Source organism: Ptychodera flava, chromosome 12 (genome assembly GCF_041260155.1).
Source record: "Ptychodera flava strain L36383 chromosome 12, AS_Pfla_20210202, whole genome shotgun sequence".
In the NCBI taxonomy this organism is placed as follows: Eukaryota; Metazoa; Hemichordata; class Enteropneusta; family Ptychoderidae; genus Ptychodera; species Ptychodera flava.
In genome coordinates this window covers 32601049-32623693 of record NC_091939.1, presented here as the reverse complement: position 1 = coordinate 32623693, position 22645 = coordinate 32601049, and the positions used below count along the sequence as shown (strand labels likewise).

At 38.9% G+C, this 22645-nt stretch overlaps 1 protein-coding gene across 1 annotated transcript; it reads left to right on the top strand.

Annotated features, from left to right (window-relative positions):
* The first annotated feature begins 1433 nt into the window (after positions 1–1433).
* LOC139145656 (cytidine deaminase-like) lies at positions 1434–22119 on the top strand. Its single transcript, XM_070716939.1, has 5 exons — positions 1434–1600; positions 19771–19887; positions 20496–20607; positions 21620–21677; positions 21884–22119. Exons 1-5 carry the CDS (start codon positions 1540–1542, stop codon positions 22001–22003), a joined length of 468 nt encoding a protein of 155 aa, XP_070573040.1. The 5' UTR covers positions 1434–1539; the 3' UTR covers positions 22004–22119.
* Positions 22120–22645: the final 526 nt, after the last annotated feature.

The window sequence follows — 22645 nt, the reverse complement described above, 5'->3', positions numbered from 1 at the left end:
CAATTTTTTTCACGTACTGTTTTTCTGTGTGTATTTTCCGACAGCTTTAAATAAAGTTACTATGTATAATTTTGTCGATAACGTTCATATATGACAAATATCAAATTCAATGTTTTCTCTGGCAATTTCGTGTGCTCCAAGGAGAATGTAGGTTAATGCATGAGGGAAGACGGTGTAGCTTGCCTCTCTATTCTTAGCATTCTAAAACTTAGCATTCTATACTTAGCATTCTAAAACACAAAAAGTTGGTTACGTCATGTCAGGAAAGGCAAACCCAAGTGCACCGCAAGCATGTTCTAGCAAAATATATTTAAAAAAAACAAATATGGATGCTAAAATAAGTTCTGTATTTTATCAGGTTTAAACTTCGTTTTCGATCTTCAGTGTTTCAAAACTAACGAAACGGTCAACGGAATAAATCCGCTCTGCACTGAAAAGCGCCGAACACGGATAACTCTTGAAACAGTCGTTTTCGGTGTGTCCAATATATTGTTATTGCTGAAAATATTCATTTCATAGTCACTGATATATTTTGCTTAGACTGTAAATGCCCCATTAGACAGGCTGTGATTAAGCGCAGTAAATTAATTATTAGCATCATTTATTCGAAGAAAGGCGAGTCTATGAAGTTTTAATAACGGCTTAAATCCAACAGAGCGAATTCTCGATGCGAAAACATCTGAGCTACAGTTTTCTTCTTCTTCTTCAACAGTCATGCATCAGTCAGTGTGAAGGGACTTCTCGTGAAATAGTAGGGGACAAGTATTATTGCGGGTAGTAGACGTGATGTTATGCACAAAACTGAGTCTAAGGATGGGGAAATTAACTCATTATTGAGCCAAGTTCTGAATCTCTCCGTTATGATACATATACTTCATTCGTACAGTCTAAATAATGGAGTTTAGTACACTGACCTTCAATCTACAAGTTCAAAGATGGAGTACCACCACTGCAGTTTGTAATTTGTTGTTTACAATTGTCAGAGTTTGTTTACCCCGGCGATCTGTGCAAGTAGCTTAATATTAGGCCAATGCTTATGTAAAGTACACGTGGCCGTTATTGCGTGGCGAAGACAGGGAAAGTATCCGTACTAATTGTTTCTACGAGAGAGCTGTACGCATCACAGACGTATGTAAATTTCAAGCCACATATTATTGACTATTCTCTGACGTTCATTTCTCACAGAGAGAATGAAACAAGCATAGGTCTACCACTGCATACCAAGAAAGACTGTACGAGAGAGTCTACAAAGTGTGCCAAAGTATACATGATCCACAGGACACCATATACACACACACACACCGATTCAGTATCTTACAGTAAAGGTAGCAACGTCTAGTCCGCACTTTAGCTGAGTGAGAGCTATTCTTATTATAAGTGCATATCATTCCAAAGAGCCGTATGTATATGTGGTTCTTTGGTGCACTCATTGTCATCGTGACCTGTGACACCCGGGAATCGATTTGTCAAGCAGGGTCAAACAACAGTGACTCGCATTATTATTAACACACCATGTGACCTGGGTCAGTTGTTTCTCCGATGAGATTTGATCTGTACGGAGTGGAGCTGGTGACATATGCTGTCAAAATGGAATCTTCAGGTAACGTATTGTAGGTGTTCCAAACTTCCTCTGTCACGCAGGTGCTCGCAGCGTTGCTAGGATAGTCACCCGAAGGTGTTGCCGAAAGGTGGGGCCGAAAGTCCAACCTCAGATGGTTTGATACACGGCGATGGCCGCTGTGGATTACTCGGTGCATACCACTACGGCCATCGCTTATATCTAATTATACAAGCGACTTTGCCCAAAACTCGGCCGCTTTAATGAAAATCGCTACTCACACTCCGCCGCTAACGGGATTTGCCAGACTTCCTTGTTTTGACTGTAGGCAATAGGTCTGACTTCACGAACAATCACACAAAAAGGTCACACGAGCAAAGGTTAAAGGGCAGCAACAAGAAAAAGGAACACTGCAGCTGTTCCAGTAGTCGTCCATCACGCCCTATTTTCAACCACACTTTTGACCTGGCGTTTGTGGCCTGACCGTTGCCAAACATACATAAATTTCACACATTCTTTTAAAAACTATTAGCCACAAACATGTTTTAGAACAGAACTGATCATATAAACATTGTATACCACAGAAATTCCCGTAAAAAATTCAGTTTTCACGGAGAACTGTTCTCAACCGGGCCCTCACTGCAGTGCACTGCACTGTTGACTCTCGATCTCCAGCGTCCAGACGTTAATATCTGATCGTTGTCAGCGTAAACAAAGGGCAATGGGACACGCGGAAACATTTCTTAAAGTACCCCAACACTTAAAATCACTCATTCTAGTTCAGTTGATATGAATAATTTCCTAAATTTTGAATCAAATTTGTAATAATATGCGTAAATATGGATATGACTGATATCACACAAAAGCAAACATTTTTTGACGCTGGAGTAAAAAAAAAGCTACAGTGTCTGAATAAATGACTTGATTTCCCTTAACAATAAAATTCATATTTTAATGGTGAAAATAATCAAGCATTAATTTGATAGCAATTTTAGCAAAATGTTATGGTAAAATATTTGAGAAATTTTCATATGCACCAAAACCAAGTTTGTGATATTATTACCACAGGTCAAACTAATTGTAACATGTACATACACAGCACCCACTCACATTAAATCACAGAATCTCATTATTCAACAATACTTTATTTATAAACAACAAAACTGAGACTGAAAAACATATTGCATGGACAGTGAAAAAAATGTACTTTTTATCAGTGGCCCAATATTACACACTTAGACTTAGCACCAATAATTAAAACCCTGTAATAATTAAATCTTGGTTGCCAACGTAGGCCTTTAAGTTACAAATGAGTCAATGAAAATGGAAAAAAATGGACATATATATATATGTATATATATATTTATTAAAAAAGGCACATAATTTTAATAATATATATGTTTGAAAACTAAATAAATTTTCTGTTCTTGTTTGTCATAAAAAGCATGGCACAATCGAATATTCGTGAGTTGCATTTGTGTAGAGAAAAGTACTAGTACAACAGGTTTAAACAAACAATGGGATGATGGATTCTGGTATAATATCAGTAGTTTGATACACTAAATTGTTGTTGCACTGTTGTAGAGTCGTATAACAGATAATTATACATTTCAAGTGTACTGTAGAATCTTAATTTTGAAAATGTAAATGGGAGTGTGGAGGGAACAGTTCAAAGACAACCTGAGAATGACGGTAAATGCAAACTGTGTTTGAAACTTTAAAAAAAATCAATCATCAGACTAGTTGTCTTGGAATAATTTTGTGTGTGAATCAATAAAATGTCTTTTGTATACATATATTTCAAAGCAACCAGCAACTGTAACTTTTGGCCTATTAATTTTCAAGAAATTTCTTGTGTGCACCTGACATGCTTTGTTTTCCTTCAGTAACATGGTGAAAAGGTAAACACAGCCTTTTTTACGAGTAAATAAGCAAAATGTCAGAAAATAAGTTTAAAGTCTGGACTTCAATTTTGTTGCAAACAAAAGGGCGGTTTTGATTGATCCAATACTGTGTATTTCATCATTGTTTACATAGTGAAACATGAAGATAGCTGTTATTCAAATAAAAATTACATAGAATTTGATATTGGTCATCAAAAGAAACAATTTCTGGGGTTTTAAAAATTATCTTCACTAACTAATAAGCATGCATACAATAAAAATCTTCATGCAAACAAATGTCATGTATTTGCTACTGTAATAACACAATGTTCAGGACAGATTTCTCTTCCATTTTCTCTATAGAAGATGTGACAAACTCCTTTGCAGCAGTGTACTTCTCCTCTGAGATAGAAACTGTGTACTCAGCTGGCAATACAGCTCCACCACCCTTTTCATCAACAAGAGGCCATGGAGGGAAACTCTGCCTAGGATCTCCAGTTACAAAACTAAAAATAAAACAGCAGTCAATGTGACACATAAATGTGTTTGCATTCATGCACAGTATCATATAACATCTCCAAATACAAGGGAGAAAAATAGTAAAAAAAATGGAAAGTAAAAATCACACAGAGATTCAATTTCTTAAAAGATTTATAAACTAACTCTGCTGTGGCACTCTAAAGTGATGTGAACCAAAGTTAAAGTTATCAAGTATCTTTTTGACTTGAACTGAAGCTCACACATGAAGTAAATGTACAGAAACAATAATTGAATATTGAATATTGTTGCTGATTGCATTTTTATATGGAATTAGAAATTTAATGGTATTACACTTTCATACAAAATAACCCCTCAAAAATTTATTTTATGATTGTAGTCAGATATGACTCATTGTAAGTTACCATTTAACGTCAGCTCCAAGTATATGAATGCACCGGTACAGGCCTTCACTCATAATAAATGGGACGTGTCCCATTGGCACTCCAGCCACTTGGTGAAGTCTGAGGTGTCTCTTTTCATCAGTGACAACATTGTGTAGCTCAGGCTGGATATCTTTCAGTTCAGGTAACCACACCATTAGGGCATATTTGTCACGTTTGTTGCCATATTCTTTTTTCACCATAAGTGGCAACCCATCAGGTGCCCTAACCTGATAATAGTGGTACCTTGACAAAATAAAAATGTATCTATGACATTTACACTACAACATTAATCATTCCAGATCAACAACACACATTAAATTGGGAGGTTTCAAACTTAATTTAAGTGTGGCTGTGATTCATCAATGACTTTGGTTTGACATTGCATTCATTAGCACTCATTTCATTTGACTGATGAGATCTGATACTACACTTTCCTTATTATACTGCATTGTAAATGTTTTGTCAGAGTGTTGTCTCATTACTTTCACAAATCAAACTATTTGGAGAGAATTTGAAGCCCAAAGTTATAGTTAATGGACCTTGCAACCCTTTGAGTACTGTAAATTTTTCCAGCAAAATTTTAAATCAACATTGTACTAATTTCTTTGAACTTTCCTGTAATTTTTAAAAAGAATTTTGGAACAAATGGGCATGACATTCCCTTGACTACACTTTATTATCAAAATTTTTTGCAAATATTTCAAAAGAAACGATTGGGCTATATTTTATAATGGTGACAAAAAGACTGGCAATCAAAGGGTGACACTGCTAATTCTTACCCTTTTATGACAGCGTTGAGGATTTTGATCTGCGGCATATTTGAAACCTGGCATGTAAAAAAAACATTAATGATTAATTAGCTGGAATCCAACCGACACTGATTTCACTTTCTAGCTGTTTTGATTACAATTCATTGCTGTTTTGATCACACTCGTGACAAACAAAGGCGGTATTTGACTTGCCAATGGCACTGGTGTCATAACTAAGGGGAATGCATGACACATGCATCCAGCTATCACAGCCACCTGCTTGTTTTTCACACTGAACCCATGTTGCATGTTCACGTTCATCATCGCTATAGGCAATCAAACAAATTTTGCAAAGATCATCCACTTCATCACTGAAGACACGGCGTTGTCTTTTTTTGGCACTTTCCCGTGACTGTCTTCTTTTCCTTTTAGCTTCAAGGTCTTCCATCTTTTTCCTTTCTCTTTCTTTTTTCTTCTCTTCTCTTCATGTTTTCTTTGAGCAACAAGGTCTTCCTCTGTTTCTTTTTGTCTTCTTTTTCCTGCATTTTTACTTGCTTTTCTTTATCTTCAAATAACTGGCGCAAATGTTCCTCTTGTATAAGCTTTATGGCTTCAGGGCCGTTCAAGAAATTGGGTAACCTCAATGTTTGCCTCCGGACTTGATTCCTTTTTTTCTTCTTGCCAATGTTGGGGTAGTGAAGAATTCCTCTGGCAGCAACAGGAAGATGGGGTGTGGTAGTGAGAGTTTGGTAGGTGGGTATGGATGTACTGCCAGGGGTGACTTGTACTGGCGATGGACTGGTGGCTTGGTAAGTGGGTGTGGTAGTTGTAGTACTAGTAGTAGCAAGCTGTACTGGCGATGGACTGGTGGCTTGGTAAGTGGGTGTGGTAGTTGTAGTACTAGTAGTAGCAAGCTGTACTGGCGATGGACTGGTGGCTTGGTAAGTGGGTGTGGTAGTTGTAGTACTAGTAGTAGCAAGCTGTACTGGTGATGGACTGGTGGTTGGTAAGTGGGTGTGGTAGTTGTAGTACTAGTAGTAGCAAGCTGTACTGGCGATGGACTGGTGGCTTGGTAAGTGGGTGTGGTAGTTGTAGTACTAGTAGTAGCAAGCTGTACTGGTGATGGACTGGTGGCTTGGTAAGTGGGTGTGGTAGTTGTAGTGGCAAGTTGTACTGGTGAAGGATTGGCAGCTTGGCAGGCATACATTGTAGGTGGAGTACAGGCTTGTGTGGCACATAGTGAACTAGGGGTAAGTTGTGTGTTAGGAATGATGACTGGCTGGCTTGTGCTTTCAGTTAAGTGTAGCCTTTTCCACAACCGATAAGATCGACTCCCTTCCAAGTCATATCCTTCAGCCATCCTTTGCTTGTACTTCTCCTTCTCAGGTGTTGTCAACACCTCTTTCAACATGGATAGCATGCTGTTAGAGTTTTTGTCAGTCGCAGTGGACTCCATATTTGCCTCTTCTACTGCATTTTCTGTGAAGACTGATGATGGCAGCAACAACTTGTCATTTATTTTGTTCTATCCACTGGATAGATTCCTGATCGGTAAAGCCATCAGTTATGTTCTTTATTGTGACACTTCGTTGCCAGGCAACACAGAACACCCTTGAGAAGGTCTGCTTATTCACTTCTTCACCAGGATGCTCATTCATGTATTCCCTGACAGCTCTGCTCCACGCACTTTTCAGTGGCGAAAACAAGGATACGTCACATGGCTGTAGGAAATGGGATGCGTTTGGCAACAAACGGTAAAGTAGGACTTGGTTTTCTTCCGCCAGCTTAAAAGTCTCAAGGTCAAGGTGTGACTCATGACTGTCATAGAGCAGGACCACAGGTCTTGTTGGAGGAATGTTAGGAATGAAATGGTTTCCAAGCCATAAGTAGAATGCAGCAGATTCCATCCATCCAGTTTCAGTGAAGTAACAGCTTGACCCAGGTACACAGCCAGCCAATGGATTCCATGAACGGGGTGCTGTTTTCAGTGGAAACAAAACATATGGGGGATGGCACCACCAGCAGCATTTATACAGGCTAGTACTGTTAGCTGAGATTTGCTATTAGCTGTCAACTGTGGAAGTGCCACTGTTTTTTTGGATGGGCCCAGTACTTTGCCTGTTTTAACTTGCATGGAAAATCCACTCTCGTCACAATTCCAGATGCTAGTTGGCTTATCAAGGAGTTGATGATCTGATAGGAATACTTCGAAATCTTCAAACCACTTATCAACTTCAACTTTGCTAACCTTTGCCCTCTTCAGATCAAGTTTGCGTGTGCTAACCATCTTTACTTTAGGGTTTCGCTTGAGGAAACACCGATACCACTTGTTCCCAGGTAAATTTGGTGGATCTCTTTGTTTGAGAGGTGTTACTCTTCCATCTTTATCAAGTATTTTCTTTACTGTGTTAAGAAGTTGACTTTTTGTGACACCAAACCCCCTCTCAGCCATTCCAATGAGCCAGTCAGCAATCATATCTTCCTCCATTGTTGTTAATATTGGGGGTGGTCCACTTTTTCGACCCATTGCAATTCGGCCTGTTATCCTATCACCGAGAGTTGACTTCTTCACATTCCATTTGGCTGCAGCTTTTCGCCAAGACAGTTTGTTTACAATGATGTCATTGACAGCACCTTCAAGTGCTTTTTTTTTTCCATTTTAAATTTATTTTCTGTAGTAAAAAAAAACATGAAAATATTTTTCCCTTTACTGCTTAAGAATGTTCTGTATAATATTGTTAGGATTAATAGGAATTGGATTTGACATCTTCCTATATCCTCCCCAATCATGCCACAGCAATGAATTTCATCAAAACATGCTATTTTAGAATAATAGTCCTGTCTCAAACATGAAGGATAGCCATCAGCAAAAAATTGTAAAGATGTTACCAAACAACAACAAAGAAAAGGAACATAAAACTACTAATTATAATTATGTCACACCAATGATAATAACAATAATAATAATAATAATAATAATAATAATAATAATAATAATAATAACAAGGCAGTATTGCTGAAGGCAATGAGTACTTGGGCCGTGATAGAGTAATTTTGAGGACAATATATACTACTATTCAAATATGGTCTTGAATTTCCTCCTGTCAATTAGGCATTTGATTAACAGGTTATTAAACAAAGCAATGGCATGACAATGGCAAAATATGTATAGCAACTTTTGTGGAGTTTGAGGCAGGGGTTCTTTATTTATAGTGGAAATTGCTTCTTAAACTCCTTAAATATTCAAATTACAGCAAATTTCTTTGTTCTCGATGGTAGATGTCTAATATTTAGATGGGCATATTTAGATTCTACCCTATAGTTATCCCTATATACCAAAAATCGGACATCCAGCTCTATTGGCTTGCTCAGAATTAGATATGCGCATAATTAATGAGGTACAATATGTGGTGTCATAAGGTGTCCCATCATACCAAATATGAAGGGTGTAGCACTTGTGGTTACTGAGTTGTGGACAAATATATATATATTTGAGGTCAAAGGTCATTGAGGTCACGTCACATTTTGTCAAAATAATTGTATTGCTAAGTTATTCCTATATACCAAAAATCAGACCTCTAGCTCTATTGGCTCGCTCAAAATTAGATATGCCCATAATTAATGAGGTACAATATGTGGTGTCATAAGGTGTCTTATCATACCAAATATGAAGGAAGTAGCACTTGTGGTTACTGAGTTGTTGACAAATATATATATTTGAGGTCAAAGGTCATTGAGGTCACGTCACATTTTGTCATAATAATTGTATTGCTAAGTTATTCCTATATACCAAAAATCAGACCTCTAGCTCTATTGGCTCGCTCAAAATAAGATATGCGCATAATTAATGAGGTACAATATATGGTGTCATAAGGTGTCCTATCATACCAAATATGAAGGGTGTAGCACTTGTGGTTACTGAGTTGTGGACAAATATGTATATTTGAGGTCAAAGGTCATTGAGGTCACGTGACGTTTTGTCAAACAAATTATATTGTTAACTTATCCCTATATACCAAAAATCAGACCTCTAGCCTTCTTGGCTCTCTCAAAATTAGATATGCACATAATTAATGGGGTACAATATGTGGCGTCATAAGGTGTCCCATCATACCAAATATGAAAGGTTTAGCACTGTGGTTACTGAGTTATGGACAATAATGTATATTTGAGGTCAAAGGTCACCAAGGTCACATGATATTTTGTCAAAATGTCTGAGATATCTGCGTGAACCGATGGACTCACTGATAGACTCACGGACGGATATGACCCACTCTATAAGCCCCCTGGACTTTATCCGTGGGGACAAAAAACTGTGTCACTGCATCCTTTAGGCAATATGAATACGATGAGAAACTAAATTTTTATTTTTCTTGGCCTTATACATGGGAGTCTATGGAGAACTGCCTTATACATGGGAGTCTATGGAGGTGTAAACTAAAAAGTCCTCTAACACGGCCAAATTCGATCGCATTGTGAAACAAATCGACGTGCATCTGTATGGAGTTGCGTACTATTCTTGTGCAAAGTTTGAAAGAAATTGACCGGGGCATGTCCGAGATATCTGCGTGAACGGACGGACGGACGGACTGACATGACCAAACCTGTAACTCCCCCAGGACTTCGTCCGTGGGCACTAAAAACAACGCAACAGTTATTACAGCTACACCGGCGGTAGGTTCATATCCAGAGCCCCGTACGGTCTGCCGCCGTCGCTTGAAAACAATCTCATAAACCTGGCCATATGGGCAACTGCGTATGGGCAGCTGGATACTTGACTTCCCGGAGAAGGCGAGCTGTCACGTTCAAGCTCAGGATTATTTGTCGATCAAATTTCAGTAGATTTACCTTACCTAGATGAAATTTTGTCTATAGGCTGAAATTTCGCCGAAGTTTGACAAAATTGCATCGATTTTTCAGGTTCATATCCAACATTTTTGAGTTTTGAGTGCAGACAGAAATAAGTTTTGAGGCAACATGGCTGCAACCCCCTAGTCCTGCGTACGATGCTATGTGCTACAGCTAACACACAGCATCGTACGCAGGACTAGCGAGAGAGTTGCCGACATCGACGGTTATCTACGAGAAGTGAATAAACGACTGTCATTTTTGGAAGCGATCGAGTAGCTGAGGTAGGCTGGGATACGACTTGGGCCCAAGAACGCTGAATTTCGGCAGTAATTTGGCTTTTTACGTCAAGTCCCAAAATGGATTTGAAGTCACCGACCCTACGTACGGGTCTTTGCAGGGCTGTGTTGGGCGGGGCGATTATCTGTAGCGGAACACACAGCATCGTACGCAGGGCTAGTTGACCCCAAGTGAAAATGTGTTCGCGATCAAATCTTCCTATATTTTTTTCAGAATTTTCGACAAAATCATTGCTTCTTAAATCTTTTGTAAAATATAAAATACTAAAATAAAAATGCGATGTGCCATGTCTCCAGATTTCTAAAATATCGTTCGTTGACCGTTCGACGGAATACTCATTTCGCAAACTTGTGATGCAGTTGAAATTCAATACTGACCGCCAAATAATCTTAATGAGACGAGATCATTCTAGACATCCTCCAAATTATCCAACCATTCGCGTTAGAGTTCAGCTCGCTTAGAGTATCATAACATTCTTCGGCCTTCATTTAGATCAACCCTAATCTCTCCCATTTAGGAAATAAATACACAAGCTACCTTGACTAAACTTCGTGCACCATCCAGGACCAAACGCACTACAAATCTGTCTTGACGTCATCATCTCCTTACATGGTAATCAGCATACCGTATTTTTTAGCAAAGGAGACACAGAATACGTCGGAGTATTCAGTTTCAAAACGTATTACATTGTGTGATGTTGTCAAAAAAGGTAATGTTACTGCAATGGTATAAATTACAAAACACAAAAGTTCAAATCAGTTTATTTTGGACTGGCTTTACCCAACATTTCATATTGTTTCTTATGCCAGATTTGACCACGTGCTTACTGGCGACCCCTTTACATGCAAATTTTGTGTCAAATGGTGTGTTCTCCTGGAAAAACAAACGTACGATTTCTATATGAAGGAGGCGAAATTTGCCCTCAAAACTCGAAACCACCCCTTATGGGGTGTACTTAGCTATTTTGAACGAGCTTCTCGAATCTGCAGCTCTATTTCGAAATGATGGTCTGGTTTTCTCAGCTCAAGGATAAGTGTTCTCCATCGCTGTGGGCATTACTATTCTCAACTGGGGGTACAGTTTCCAGTCGTAATGGTTTTTCATTGTGTCCGGGATATAAACCTTTCCTTTTCACACTAGTACTTTGGTTAACACTAGTCCACATCTTGTCAGCGATTAAACATGTTTCAAGTTTAAATGTTAAATTCTGGTCTCGAGCCCTCTTGTTCGACCAAACTGAAATTACCCCTCCCACTTTGGCTCGTCCAGTGGGTGTAGCAAGGGTCGTGCCATCGCCTAGGAAACGGAGGGTGCATTAATTGTTGCATTTCGATGCACATTTTGATTATATTCAGAAGATTTTGTGGCAAAAACTCAGATAGAGAAGCATTAATATTCAATCTCACTTATTCAAGACTGGCTGAGAGCAGCACTTCCATTCAGTTAACATCATTACGCCATTTATTATGCCAAGAAAGATGAAGCCAAGACATTTTGCCCTCCCTGGTCTCAGCCAGAAATGGTTATACCTTACAGAGTTTTTTCCCACGGAATGAAAACAAATGTACTTGGGCTGAGGCCCAAGTACAATAATGTTATTGTTGTCGTTATCGTTACAATTATTATTATTATTATTATTATTATTATTATTATTATTACTTCAACTACTACTATTATTACTACTACTACTACTGCTGCTGACAACAATTTAACAGAATGACTGCAAGAGTGGGTGACTCCAAGCGCACAAAACAGCGGCCGATTTTTGGGCAATTACCATTTCTTAAGATCCTTGCTAAGAGGCGCGAAAATTGTCAATCAGCCACAAATGACACTAATTGCCGCATCGACAGATTACCAAAGAACATTTATGAGTATTTAGGCAGTTAAAAAGTCGTCTTGACTTCGCGAGACGAAGTCAGAAAATGGTGCCAAAATCCTAGCTACCGTAAAAAGCACAGTGGAAATGAGAATCGATATACGCACCTTCTCGGTTGTTGCGGATCGCGGCAGGCTGCTTCGCTCTAGGATCGTCAAATTTGGCGGTAAGATTGCTGATTATACCCAGAACCCATAGCAATGCGGAACTGACGTAGAATTATACTGACGGCAGACTTCGTAACGTTTGTTCTCGCGCTGGGCGAGAATTGGTACCGGCCGAGTTTTGGGCTGGGGGGTGAGTACTACAGAGATTCGTCCGACCCAAATACTCAGGCAAATCTCGAGCTTCACTACTGCAGCTACTAGCTGCTGGGCTCTGCCACTGCGTGTCTAAAACAAAACGATTTTGAATTATTAAGGCACAGCGAAGATTAGCTGTGAGTCCATAGCTGTGGTGTTTTCAGACGGGATTCCTGCATTTTACGGGCTGGTTTTGACTTTTACTAGCCCGGCGTACAGGTCTGTGTGTTCCCGGCGTTATACGGCCTCCACCACAGCCCTGCAACGGTCTAACGGTCTAAGGGGAGAACCATTTGATTTCGGGGGGGGTGGAGGAAGTGGGTATGAGAGCAATTTTTTTTTCCTGTCAGAGTGACGGCAATTTTTTTCTACTGTCAAACCTGCATCAATTTTTTTTTCAAATGGAATAGCAGTGCAAATTTTTTTTTTAATAGTTCATCAAGTTTGCAATGCGTTGTATATAAGGGAGTCGTCATTAACTCTGAAACTCTGAAATTTCGAGTGACCACCCCCCGCCCCGCCAACCATGATGAATTTGAGTAACTTCCCTCTCTAACTCTGAAATTTTGATTGATCCCCCCACTCAGAAAAGTTAAATACCAATACATGTAATTGTAAAATTTACAAAATACAGCAACAGTAAAGACCTTTCAAATCCTGATGTACCCTGCTTAGACTATCATCAGTTATCTCATGATGGTTCAAAAAAGGTGAACCCATCAAAATGAAATTCAAAGTCACAATAAAATAAAGAAATAAAAGCTCACGCAGTATCTAACCATATAGTATATTGTTTAATTTGGGTGGGTATTATGACGTATGACAGGGTTTTCACTAGAATATCTGACCAGGCAGAATTTGAAAGTACAGGGGGAGAACACGCGAGAGGCTTATGGGGAAAGTGTCACAGGGGCTTTCCCCTATCTTGCATGGAACTTTGTAAGATATTGATGGGTGCAATGGTGCAGTCTGGTGCAACCTGAGAGGTGTTTTTACTAAGTGAAAATGTTAGAAAACCCCAAGGGGGAGAGCACGAGATGGGGTTCCCCCTCTCGTATTGGAATTTTTGAGAAATTGATGTGTTTAATCGTGCAATCTGAGAGGAGTTTCAGTTTATTTTGCACACAGTAAAACTCTTTGAAAATGAAATTGAACACTGATATTTTTTTACATTTTTTGCATGATCAGTGTTTGAGTCACAATATTCAACAACCAAACAATGACAATACAATTTGTGAAAAACAGTTTTGTTTGCCTATGCCATTGAGATATTGCAACAGAAATCCTGAAATATGTTGGGTCAGAAAAGGGGAGGAAAACATTGAGTGTAATGAGGTGTTAAGTAGACCGATGTAATGCATTTTTATATCATAAGTGCTGGGAAAAAACAAGAATTGCTTGTGGTAAAAACATTTGCGCCGCCTATGGCGGCGCGCCGGCAAAGAATTCATGGGAATAAGGTTTCCAAATTTTGCTAATTTCTGGTGCATTGTGACAAATTTTTTTTCACTTCTGTCTGTTATGACAATTTTTTTTCCTCAGGCCATGACAGGATCAATTTTTTTTCCTTCTATCTCACCTGGTGACATTTTTTTTCCTCAAAATCCTCCATACCGCCCCCGGAAATCAAATGGTTCTCCCCTAACTGGGGTCACTGAGGTCCGGATCCGAACCGCAACGAAAAAACAGTCTTTTTGGTCGAAATTTTGCTCTATCGGGGCAAAATCCTTTCCCTGCCTACCTTTACCTCCTAACCGACCCCAGAAAAGATGCGATTAACTTCTCCTAACGTCCAAAACCGCTCGTTTTCTGAAACATCGACAAGTTTACCCATGGAGATCGCCATTTTGAATCTCGCTGCAGAGACCCCAGTTATCTCCATAGATAGTTGCAGGGCTGTGGTGGAGGCCGTATAATGCCGGGAACACACAGACCTGTACGCCGGGCTAGGGATCAGATAGCCTACCCTCTAAACGGAGTGTTTTGGCGTCAGAGTTCTTTTTGCCTTCGCCACACTCTCGAAGGTAAAAGAAATCCGGGCTAAAACACTCCGTTCAGAGCACATTCCCTCGTGGGCTATTCAGCTCTGGGACTATTCGCCCCATAGACGAGTGTACATAAGCGAGTTTCTGGCTTATATGTACACTCGTCTATGGGGCGAATAGTCCCAGAGCTGAATAGCCCACGAGGGACTGTGTTCAGAGTCCAGGCTTGAGCTCAGCCGAAAATGATTCTGAGTATGAGGCCACAGAGTCAAATTCACTGGCGTCAGATCCGACTACTCCCGACTGTTTCCGATGGAATGATAGGTGTAAAAGCAAGTGTTATCATTTTCAACATTTATCAAACAACTGTAGCGTTTGCATTTTTTAATATATGGCAACTTCTCACATCAATATCCGTTTGTCACGATGTGGTTATAACACAACATTCTCAACCATATGAAGTCGGAATGCCGCATGTTTGTTGTTATTCCTCGAAAGCAAGATTATGTTGATTATTCAGGCCGTACTTTATATATATTCAAGTTCATAGTTTCTTATATTTTCTATATAATTAGGAATTTCATATCCCCTTGCATGATGGCGATTTTTATACATTTCGGACCATAGATGCCTTTTAACATGTTCTTGCATGAATTAAGAAGACACCAACAAACACTGCTACGGATCATTGACTGAAAGTTACAATTACAACCAAATTTGAGTCTTTATGAGACATTATTCTTATGAAATATTGAAAACCATCTTTACAATTCAACAGAAAATTGTAAAAGACTAGGGTTTTCAAGTTTTTGGCGAATTTTATCATTTATCTGTGATCGGGTGGAATCAGATAGGCATTCTTTGCATATGACGCTTGAGCTGACCATAGACCCTCAAGAAAAACGTGGGTCTATGAGCTCACGCAGCCTTGAGTACGATGCTGTCATGTGTGTTCCCAGCGGAGGCCGTATAACGCCAGGAACACACAGTATCGAACGCAGGGCGAGAGGTGACGTTGAGTAGCGTCATTTTCAGCGTCAGCCACAAAGGTCATTTGAGCCAGAGGAGGATAATGTTTATGTTGTGGTGCAAGTTGATTTATGGCAAAGGTTGCCGAATGGATAGCTGATAAAGACGTGTACAAATCAGCCCATCTGCACTACCACTTGTTTGTCGGACCTGATATTTTCACACCCGGTTCTATGTAGGGTTACAGTGCAACGGACTGCTGTACACATTAGACTAAAATTTAGTACACGAAATCCCAACTCTTGATGAAAACTAAATTTATTCAGGTGCGTTCACTTCCCTAAATCTCCTTGAACACAAACGCGCGCCATATTCTTTCTATCTTGATTTTATATATATATATAACATCCAGAATGTTCCACACTCAATAAAAGGAAATGATGACTTGTGTCATCATGCCGTCACAGAAGCAAGGCATTGTTATGCAACAACTAGTAACTCCCAAATACATCCAACTACGTAAATCAATCCTCTCCTTAGACATGAATATTCATAGCAGCAGCAATATAGTGCTATGCAACAACTGTCAATCAAGTTTACGGATGTCCTCGTGGGAAATTCAGTAAAGTGAGAGAGGTACAGATATGTGCATAAAAGCTGAACAACTATCATCTAGAGTTTCCTTCCAGAAAACAAAACTGTGTTACCTGCAATACTTTTTTAACTCTGTGGAAGAAAAAAATTCATTTAAATTTTCACGGAAAAAAAAATTTAAGAACCACATGTACTCCTAGGACATATGGATTCAAAATGAGCACATGCAAGATGCAGACTAGCAAATAAAAGTATTTTGAAAAAAAATGAGGGCCATAGCTGTCCCGGTGTACATATTGCAGTGTACTGGATGATTTGATGCCTCAAAGTGGTACCTCTCCTAAATGTCCGGTAAGATAGGGGGTTAAACTCAAGTCTGACAACACCTACCTCATAATGGACGCTTTTGTAGTCACAGGGACAGTTTTGATGCAATATAGGCTGCTGTCTAATACCTAAATTTTGACAAAAATCATACAAAGTCAGGGCTGAGCACAGAGTTAATTATGGGGAGGGCTAGTGTCTATATAAATCATGGCTTAGCTTTAAAATGACGCATTTGAAGTCATATTGACGTTTGGAGGTCGTTCTGATTGCTGCTCCTAAATGCATGTTGGATATGAAATACAATTTGCAGCAGTACTGTATCGCGCTCGCGGGTCAAGGGTTCATCACCACAGAACTGCTGCAATCCAGGCCATAGACGTTTTTGGTAGTTTACTTTAACCGGGACTATGACATCGATTGTCTACTTTTGTAGTCAAATATATTTTGCAATTTTAGCTATATATGTTGTACAAACCCATGGGTATGTACACTAATTCGTAACATGCTTCCAGGTCACCTACCACTCATTAAAGTCAAAACATTCTCTCAGTTATGTAAAGGTAGTTTAATATAGCAGAGGCAGCATGCAATCGTCAGAATTGTGTGGGGACACCTTTGAGGTCAAAAGGACACTTTTGGAGTCGTATGCATCTTTTTGATACGTTACCAAATATTGGACAAGTCAGTGGAAGTGTACAATAATTCTACAAGTAACTTAAATTTAATAAGTCACCTGCCACATTTTTGAAGTCACCACATTCTTTCAATTGCACAAAAGAAGTTGAATATGGCAGATGGGGTGTTTAATCATCTGGAACATCTTTGAGGTCAAAAGGACACTTTGGAGTCATGTACTTTTTCAATACAATACCATATGCTGGATTAATCAGTAGAAGTGTACAATAATTCTACAAGTAACTCAAACTTGACAGGCCGCCTGCCACAACTTTCAAGTCAACACTTTCTTTCAGTGACATAAAGAAGTTCAATATAGCATACAGAGCTTATAATCATCTGAATTTTCCGGGGACACTTTGAGGTCACCGGGACATTTTGGAGTCAAATCTTTTTTCTTAATTCAATACTAAATGTTGGACAAAGCAGTGGAAGTGTACACTTATTATTAAAGTAACCAATACTTGAAAGTTCACCTGGCACCTTTTTGAAGTCAAATGAATCCTTTCAAATATGTATCGGCAGTTTGATATAGCAGTGGTATCATATAACCATTGAAATCACCAGAAGACACTTTTGAGGTCACCCGGGACACTTTTGGAGTCAAATTTATTCTCTTAATTCAATACTAAATGTTAGACAAAACAGTGGAAGTGTACAATAACTATTTAGAGGAACAAACGCTTGAAATGTCACCTGTCACATTTTTAGAAGTCAAACAAATCCTTGAAAATTTGTATGGGCGGTTGGATATAGCAAGTAACCATGGAAATGACCATGGAAATTATCCGGGGCGTTTTTGAGGTCCTCGGGACACCTTTGGAGTCAAATCTATTTATTTACTACAATACCAAATTTTTGATAGAACCAAGCAAGTGTACTATTGTCCTATGAGTGAATGAGACTTTACAGATCACGTGGCTCATTTTGAAGTCAAACACATTCCTTCAGTTACCTAAAAGAAGTTGAATGCAACAGAGGGAGCATACAAACAAAATTTTTTGAAGTCACGGACACTTTCTGAGTCATATGTATTGTTTTCAATGCCATACTAAAGCAGTGGAAGTGTAGCACAATCTTACAAGTAACTAACACTTGACAGGTCACCTGGCACATTTTTAAAGTCAGTCAAATCCCTTCAATTATTTATGGGTAGTTTGATATAGCAGTGGGATCATATAACCATGGAAATTATCCGGGAACACTTTTGAAGTCATAAGGACACTTTTGAAGTCAACTATTTTTTTTATTAAATACTACATTTTTGACAAAGCGAACAAAATGTACTATAATCCTATTAGTAATAGACACTTTGCAGATCACCTGGTACATTTTCTGAGGCAAACACATTGCCTTAATTACTTAAAAGTACAGGGATATAGCAAGTGGGAGCAATAATAATCATCACAATTATATAGGGATACCTTTGAGGTCATTGGGACACTTTTAGAGTAATGTATTCTTTCCAAAACAATATTAAATATTGGACAAAGCCATGGAAGTGTTCTATCATTTCGTAACTGGCTCTTTAAAGGTCACCTGGCACATTTTACGTCAATCACATTCCTTCAATTATGTTAAAGTAGGCGGTTAAAGCAGCAGATGCATATAATCGTCAGAATTATCCTGGTATGTTATGCCCATGAATAAGTATTACTTAATGTTAGCATAACTTTTGTACCTTAGAAGTCTGATCAAATTCATGCAATTCATTTTGACATATAGCTTTGATATATAGACTAATTACATATATTCATTAACTATGTAATTGTGATAAATATGAAATATCACACAAATCAAATATTGAGGACAAACAAATCTGAAGTATAACCAATGTATACCAGAAGTTCAGCCAAATGCAGCCATTCATTTTTGAATGACATATGGACTAATTATAGAAGTTCATTACATGCAAATAATCTAGTTATTAGAATGTCATGCCAATCAAACGTAAAATATAAATCCAATGGGTGTGATTAAAGATCCATTAGCTGTAACTTCGGTCATTTTTTTCATTTTGTTCGTTCTGTGTATCATCTACAGTTTCTGGTTTGAATCCCTGAACCATGACCCCCCCCCCCCCTGCAGTTTTCAAATTTAAGGTGACCCACCTTGGATTTTGCCGGCCCATCCCCAGCCGTAATAACTGAACGCTCTCTTACGGGCCTGGATATTTGACGAGATTACTGCTTTTACTGTCATCATATATAAGTCCTGAGAGACCATGTTTAATACTCTGGTTCAAAAATCCAACAGACTGTAAACCAAATCAATGCAAGTTGGTTAAAATGGGTACAACACAGCATACACCGCGCTTTCGGGTACGGTTTGGGCAAGGCTGAATTATAGTTCATGTATTGACGCCGATCCTATCGACGGACAGATCTTGTACTGCGCGTGCAATCCCATGATGCTTTCATAAGCCAAATAAGTCAGTGAAAAAATTTGACGCGCAGTTTGGCCAGCTTTCCCAAGATAAAATGCATCAGGAATTAAAAACATGACAAAAGTGGATGCATTTGTCAAAAACGACTCACAGATCATTACTGAGGACGTTACAGAGTTCTACAACGTTATACCAAGATACGAATAAAAATTTAATTAGACTGCAAGGAAATCAAGTTCATCTGAAAACATGAGGACCACTTTGAAGTCAGGGACACTTTTGAGGTCTCTACACATGTGCGATAGCCTATCGTCCCACTTTGGGCGCAAGTCACTCGTTACCTTGAAATGGATTATATCATACTTCACACAGAATGTTTTTTGTTTTTGTAGCAGAGTTCAAGAAGTTAATAGCAGCTTATCACGAGGCAAAGGGCAGGGCTTACTGTCCGTACAGTAATTTCAGGGTCGGGTGCGCCCTCATCACTGAAAACGGTGAAATGTTTACAGGTATATACTTGCATAATCTCGACTCCGCAAATAATATCATTCTGTGCACAGTCCCTCCACACGTGTGTGGAGCAACTGTATTCCGTGCTATCATAATTAATGGGACGTGTACCGATAAAATACCAATATTCAAGTTTGCATGGGCATTCTGATTACTGGCAGTTTTCAATCAAATGGGGATATATATTATCATCTCTGATATCTATATTTAGTTGTCCGGGTTCCCAAGACGAACGATGTTTATGAGAGGGAACGCGTCCTACTCTACCACAATTTATTCAGAGACCATATCCGCATCATATGAAGTTGTCACGCGAATAAATGACACAATTGATTTTGTTAACGTGAATAATAAACTGATGGGCTACCGTAGAAAACTGTAAATCTTGGCCTGTAGCCAAGTCAAATTGTAGTTTGTTCATTTGAGTTTCTGAAAGATTATAAGAAGACATTTCGTGGTTTGTTAATGAGGGAAAACAGCGACTTTATAACTGGAGACATTGTCTGGTCTTCATAGAAAAGGGAGAAACACGATCGAGTTCTGCCCTGGCAATCCACTGTCAGTGTTTGAATTATAAAAAACGGCGTTTATTAAATTCACTGTGTAGGATGTAACGTGGAGAACGCCAGCTACGGGTTGACCATATGTGCAGAAAGAACGGTCATAACCAAAGCTGTCTCAGAAGGTCATCGCAAATTTAAAGCCATTGCCATTGGAACGTAAGTATTTCGTTAATCCTTAGTGCTAAAGCACATTGCTGCAACACAACCAACTACCGACACATGTTGTTTGTCGACGTATTTAATATCATACTCCTGGCCTGCTGCGGCGGATATGAATAAAGGCGGGAAGTAAAAAATCACAAAACAATTTATTTATTGTTTGCGCATGCAAAGGAGAGTTTGTATTTGGATTGAGTAGATAATCAACTCTGCAGACACACTGAATATGACATGTTTGGAAATTTACCAAAAAAACTTGCAACTTACTACTGCGGTCTTAGAAGTGATTACCGCAACGATAAGGTTGTATGTGATTCGAGAGTGGAACACTCAAAGGGAAAAAGTCGTCGGAACTGCACTCAAAGGTCACATGGGACACATACGACCAATGTAAACACTGTATCCAAGGTACGACGGTGATTGTTGAAAGTTATAACATGTCTGTCATAATCTACATAGTATAATTTAAATCAGCTACGTTGATGAGGTACGAGGTACATCTAGATATGATGTACGAAATACATTGTTTGTAAACAAGAAACTCGCAAAGGCCAGTTCCGACGACTATTTCCTGTTAAACTTTTGCTCAAACTTTCCCAAGAAATATTTCATCCATTCACTTTCAATTCAAGAATAAAATCTTAGGTCACCGTGCAAATTTTGGTACTGGAGAAACAAATTATCCAAGATTTACCGATATTTGAAATTCAAAATGGCCGCCATCCCTGTTCAAACTTTATGGAGAAAATAAAAGTTTCGATTTTTGAAAAACTAAGACGATCGACAATTTCTTACATCAAGAGATTTAAAAAGACGCCCCTTCAATGGAAGATCAGAAAACAATTGTAAAAGTTTAAGAGTGTGAATATCTGTGCCCGAGGCGCATTCTACCTTAAATTTAACATTGCGAAGGCCTTGTCGATATTTCCCCTTTGTTTTGGGCTATAGCAGTAACAATATATTTTGCTCATTTTTTTTTGCTAGTCTCGTTTCTTTTCATCATTTTCAGTGATATACCTGACAGTTTTGCTGCATCATGTGGAGCCTGCAGACAATTTATAGTAGAGGTTTGTGTCTCATATCATTTTAGCACGTGATACGACAGCTTTCTGGTTGAAAGGAAACAATACACTCAGGTGAAACTCCCTTTGTACAGATTGAAAGTGAGGAAAATATGGTTTCTCGTGTCAGAGACTCAAATTATACGATTGGATAATGTGATCACATCACTTTTTGAATACTTTGTAATGGAGACTTTCTTTTCCTATTCCAGTTTGGCGAGTGTGAAATCTTTCTCGTAAAACCAGACCTAACGTACATGAAGTTTCCTTTCGAACAACTCCTACCGATGGGTTTCGGACCGAGGAGCCTCGACATGAACCAAAACATTTAAACGCTGCCTGTATGTTGCCGTACGCATGCTTTGTGCATTTAAAGGCATGCTTCAGGCGTCAGATTGTCTTGCCATGGAATTTACTTACTAAATTACAATATCAATGGAAAATAAAAGGCTATGACACCTTCATAATCCTCTTAGGGACTGGACATAAAATTACAGGGGGGTGGGCCGGTGTTTTTTTTGGGGGTGGGTCGCCATTTTTCGCGCAAGCATTTTTGAAGGGTCATAAAATTTTGTGCAAGCCTATGGGAGAGGGTCACCTTTTTTATGCATCAAAGCTGGAATTGCATGTGCACGTATTGAAGAATATGGAATACTGAAAAAAGAAAAAATGCCTCCTGGCACTTTCATTTTCTGTCATTTCCATTTTCGGCGTGCCCTTCGGGCGCAAGTTTAAGGGTATAATAATCAATGTATTGATGAGCCAAGCAGCCACATTGATTTAAGTTGTCATGATTCTCTAATTGTCCAACTCCTCTATTGTACATATAAACTGTCCCCTATAATGATGCTTTCAATAACAATTTGGGAGATCACTTATTTGATATCATTCTCCCATTGACAATACATGGGGTATAGGTCAGTGTCAAATGTTCATGAAGCTGTATGTACATTTTTCATTTTTTGAGGACATAG

Excerpts from the sequence above, each read along its gene's own strand:
- LOC139145656 (XM_070716939.1), top strand. The coding sequence starts at position 1,540 with ATGAGATTTGATCTGTACGGAGTGGAGCTGGTGACATATGCTGTCAAA. Across the intron at positions 20,608-21,619 it reads AAAGCCATTGCCATTGGAAC|TGATATACCTGACAGTTTTG; the intron begins GTAAGTATTTCG and ends CATCATTTTCAG. Across the intron at positions 21,678-21,883 it reads GCAGACAATTTATAGTAGAG|TTTGGCGAGTGTGAAATCTT; the intron begins GTTTGTGTCTCA and ends TTCCTATTCCAG.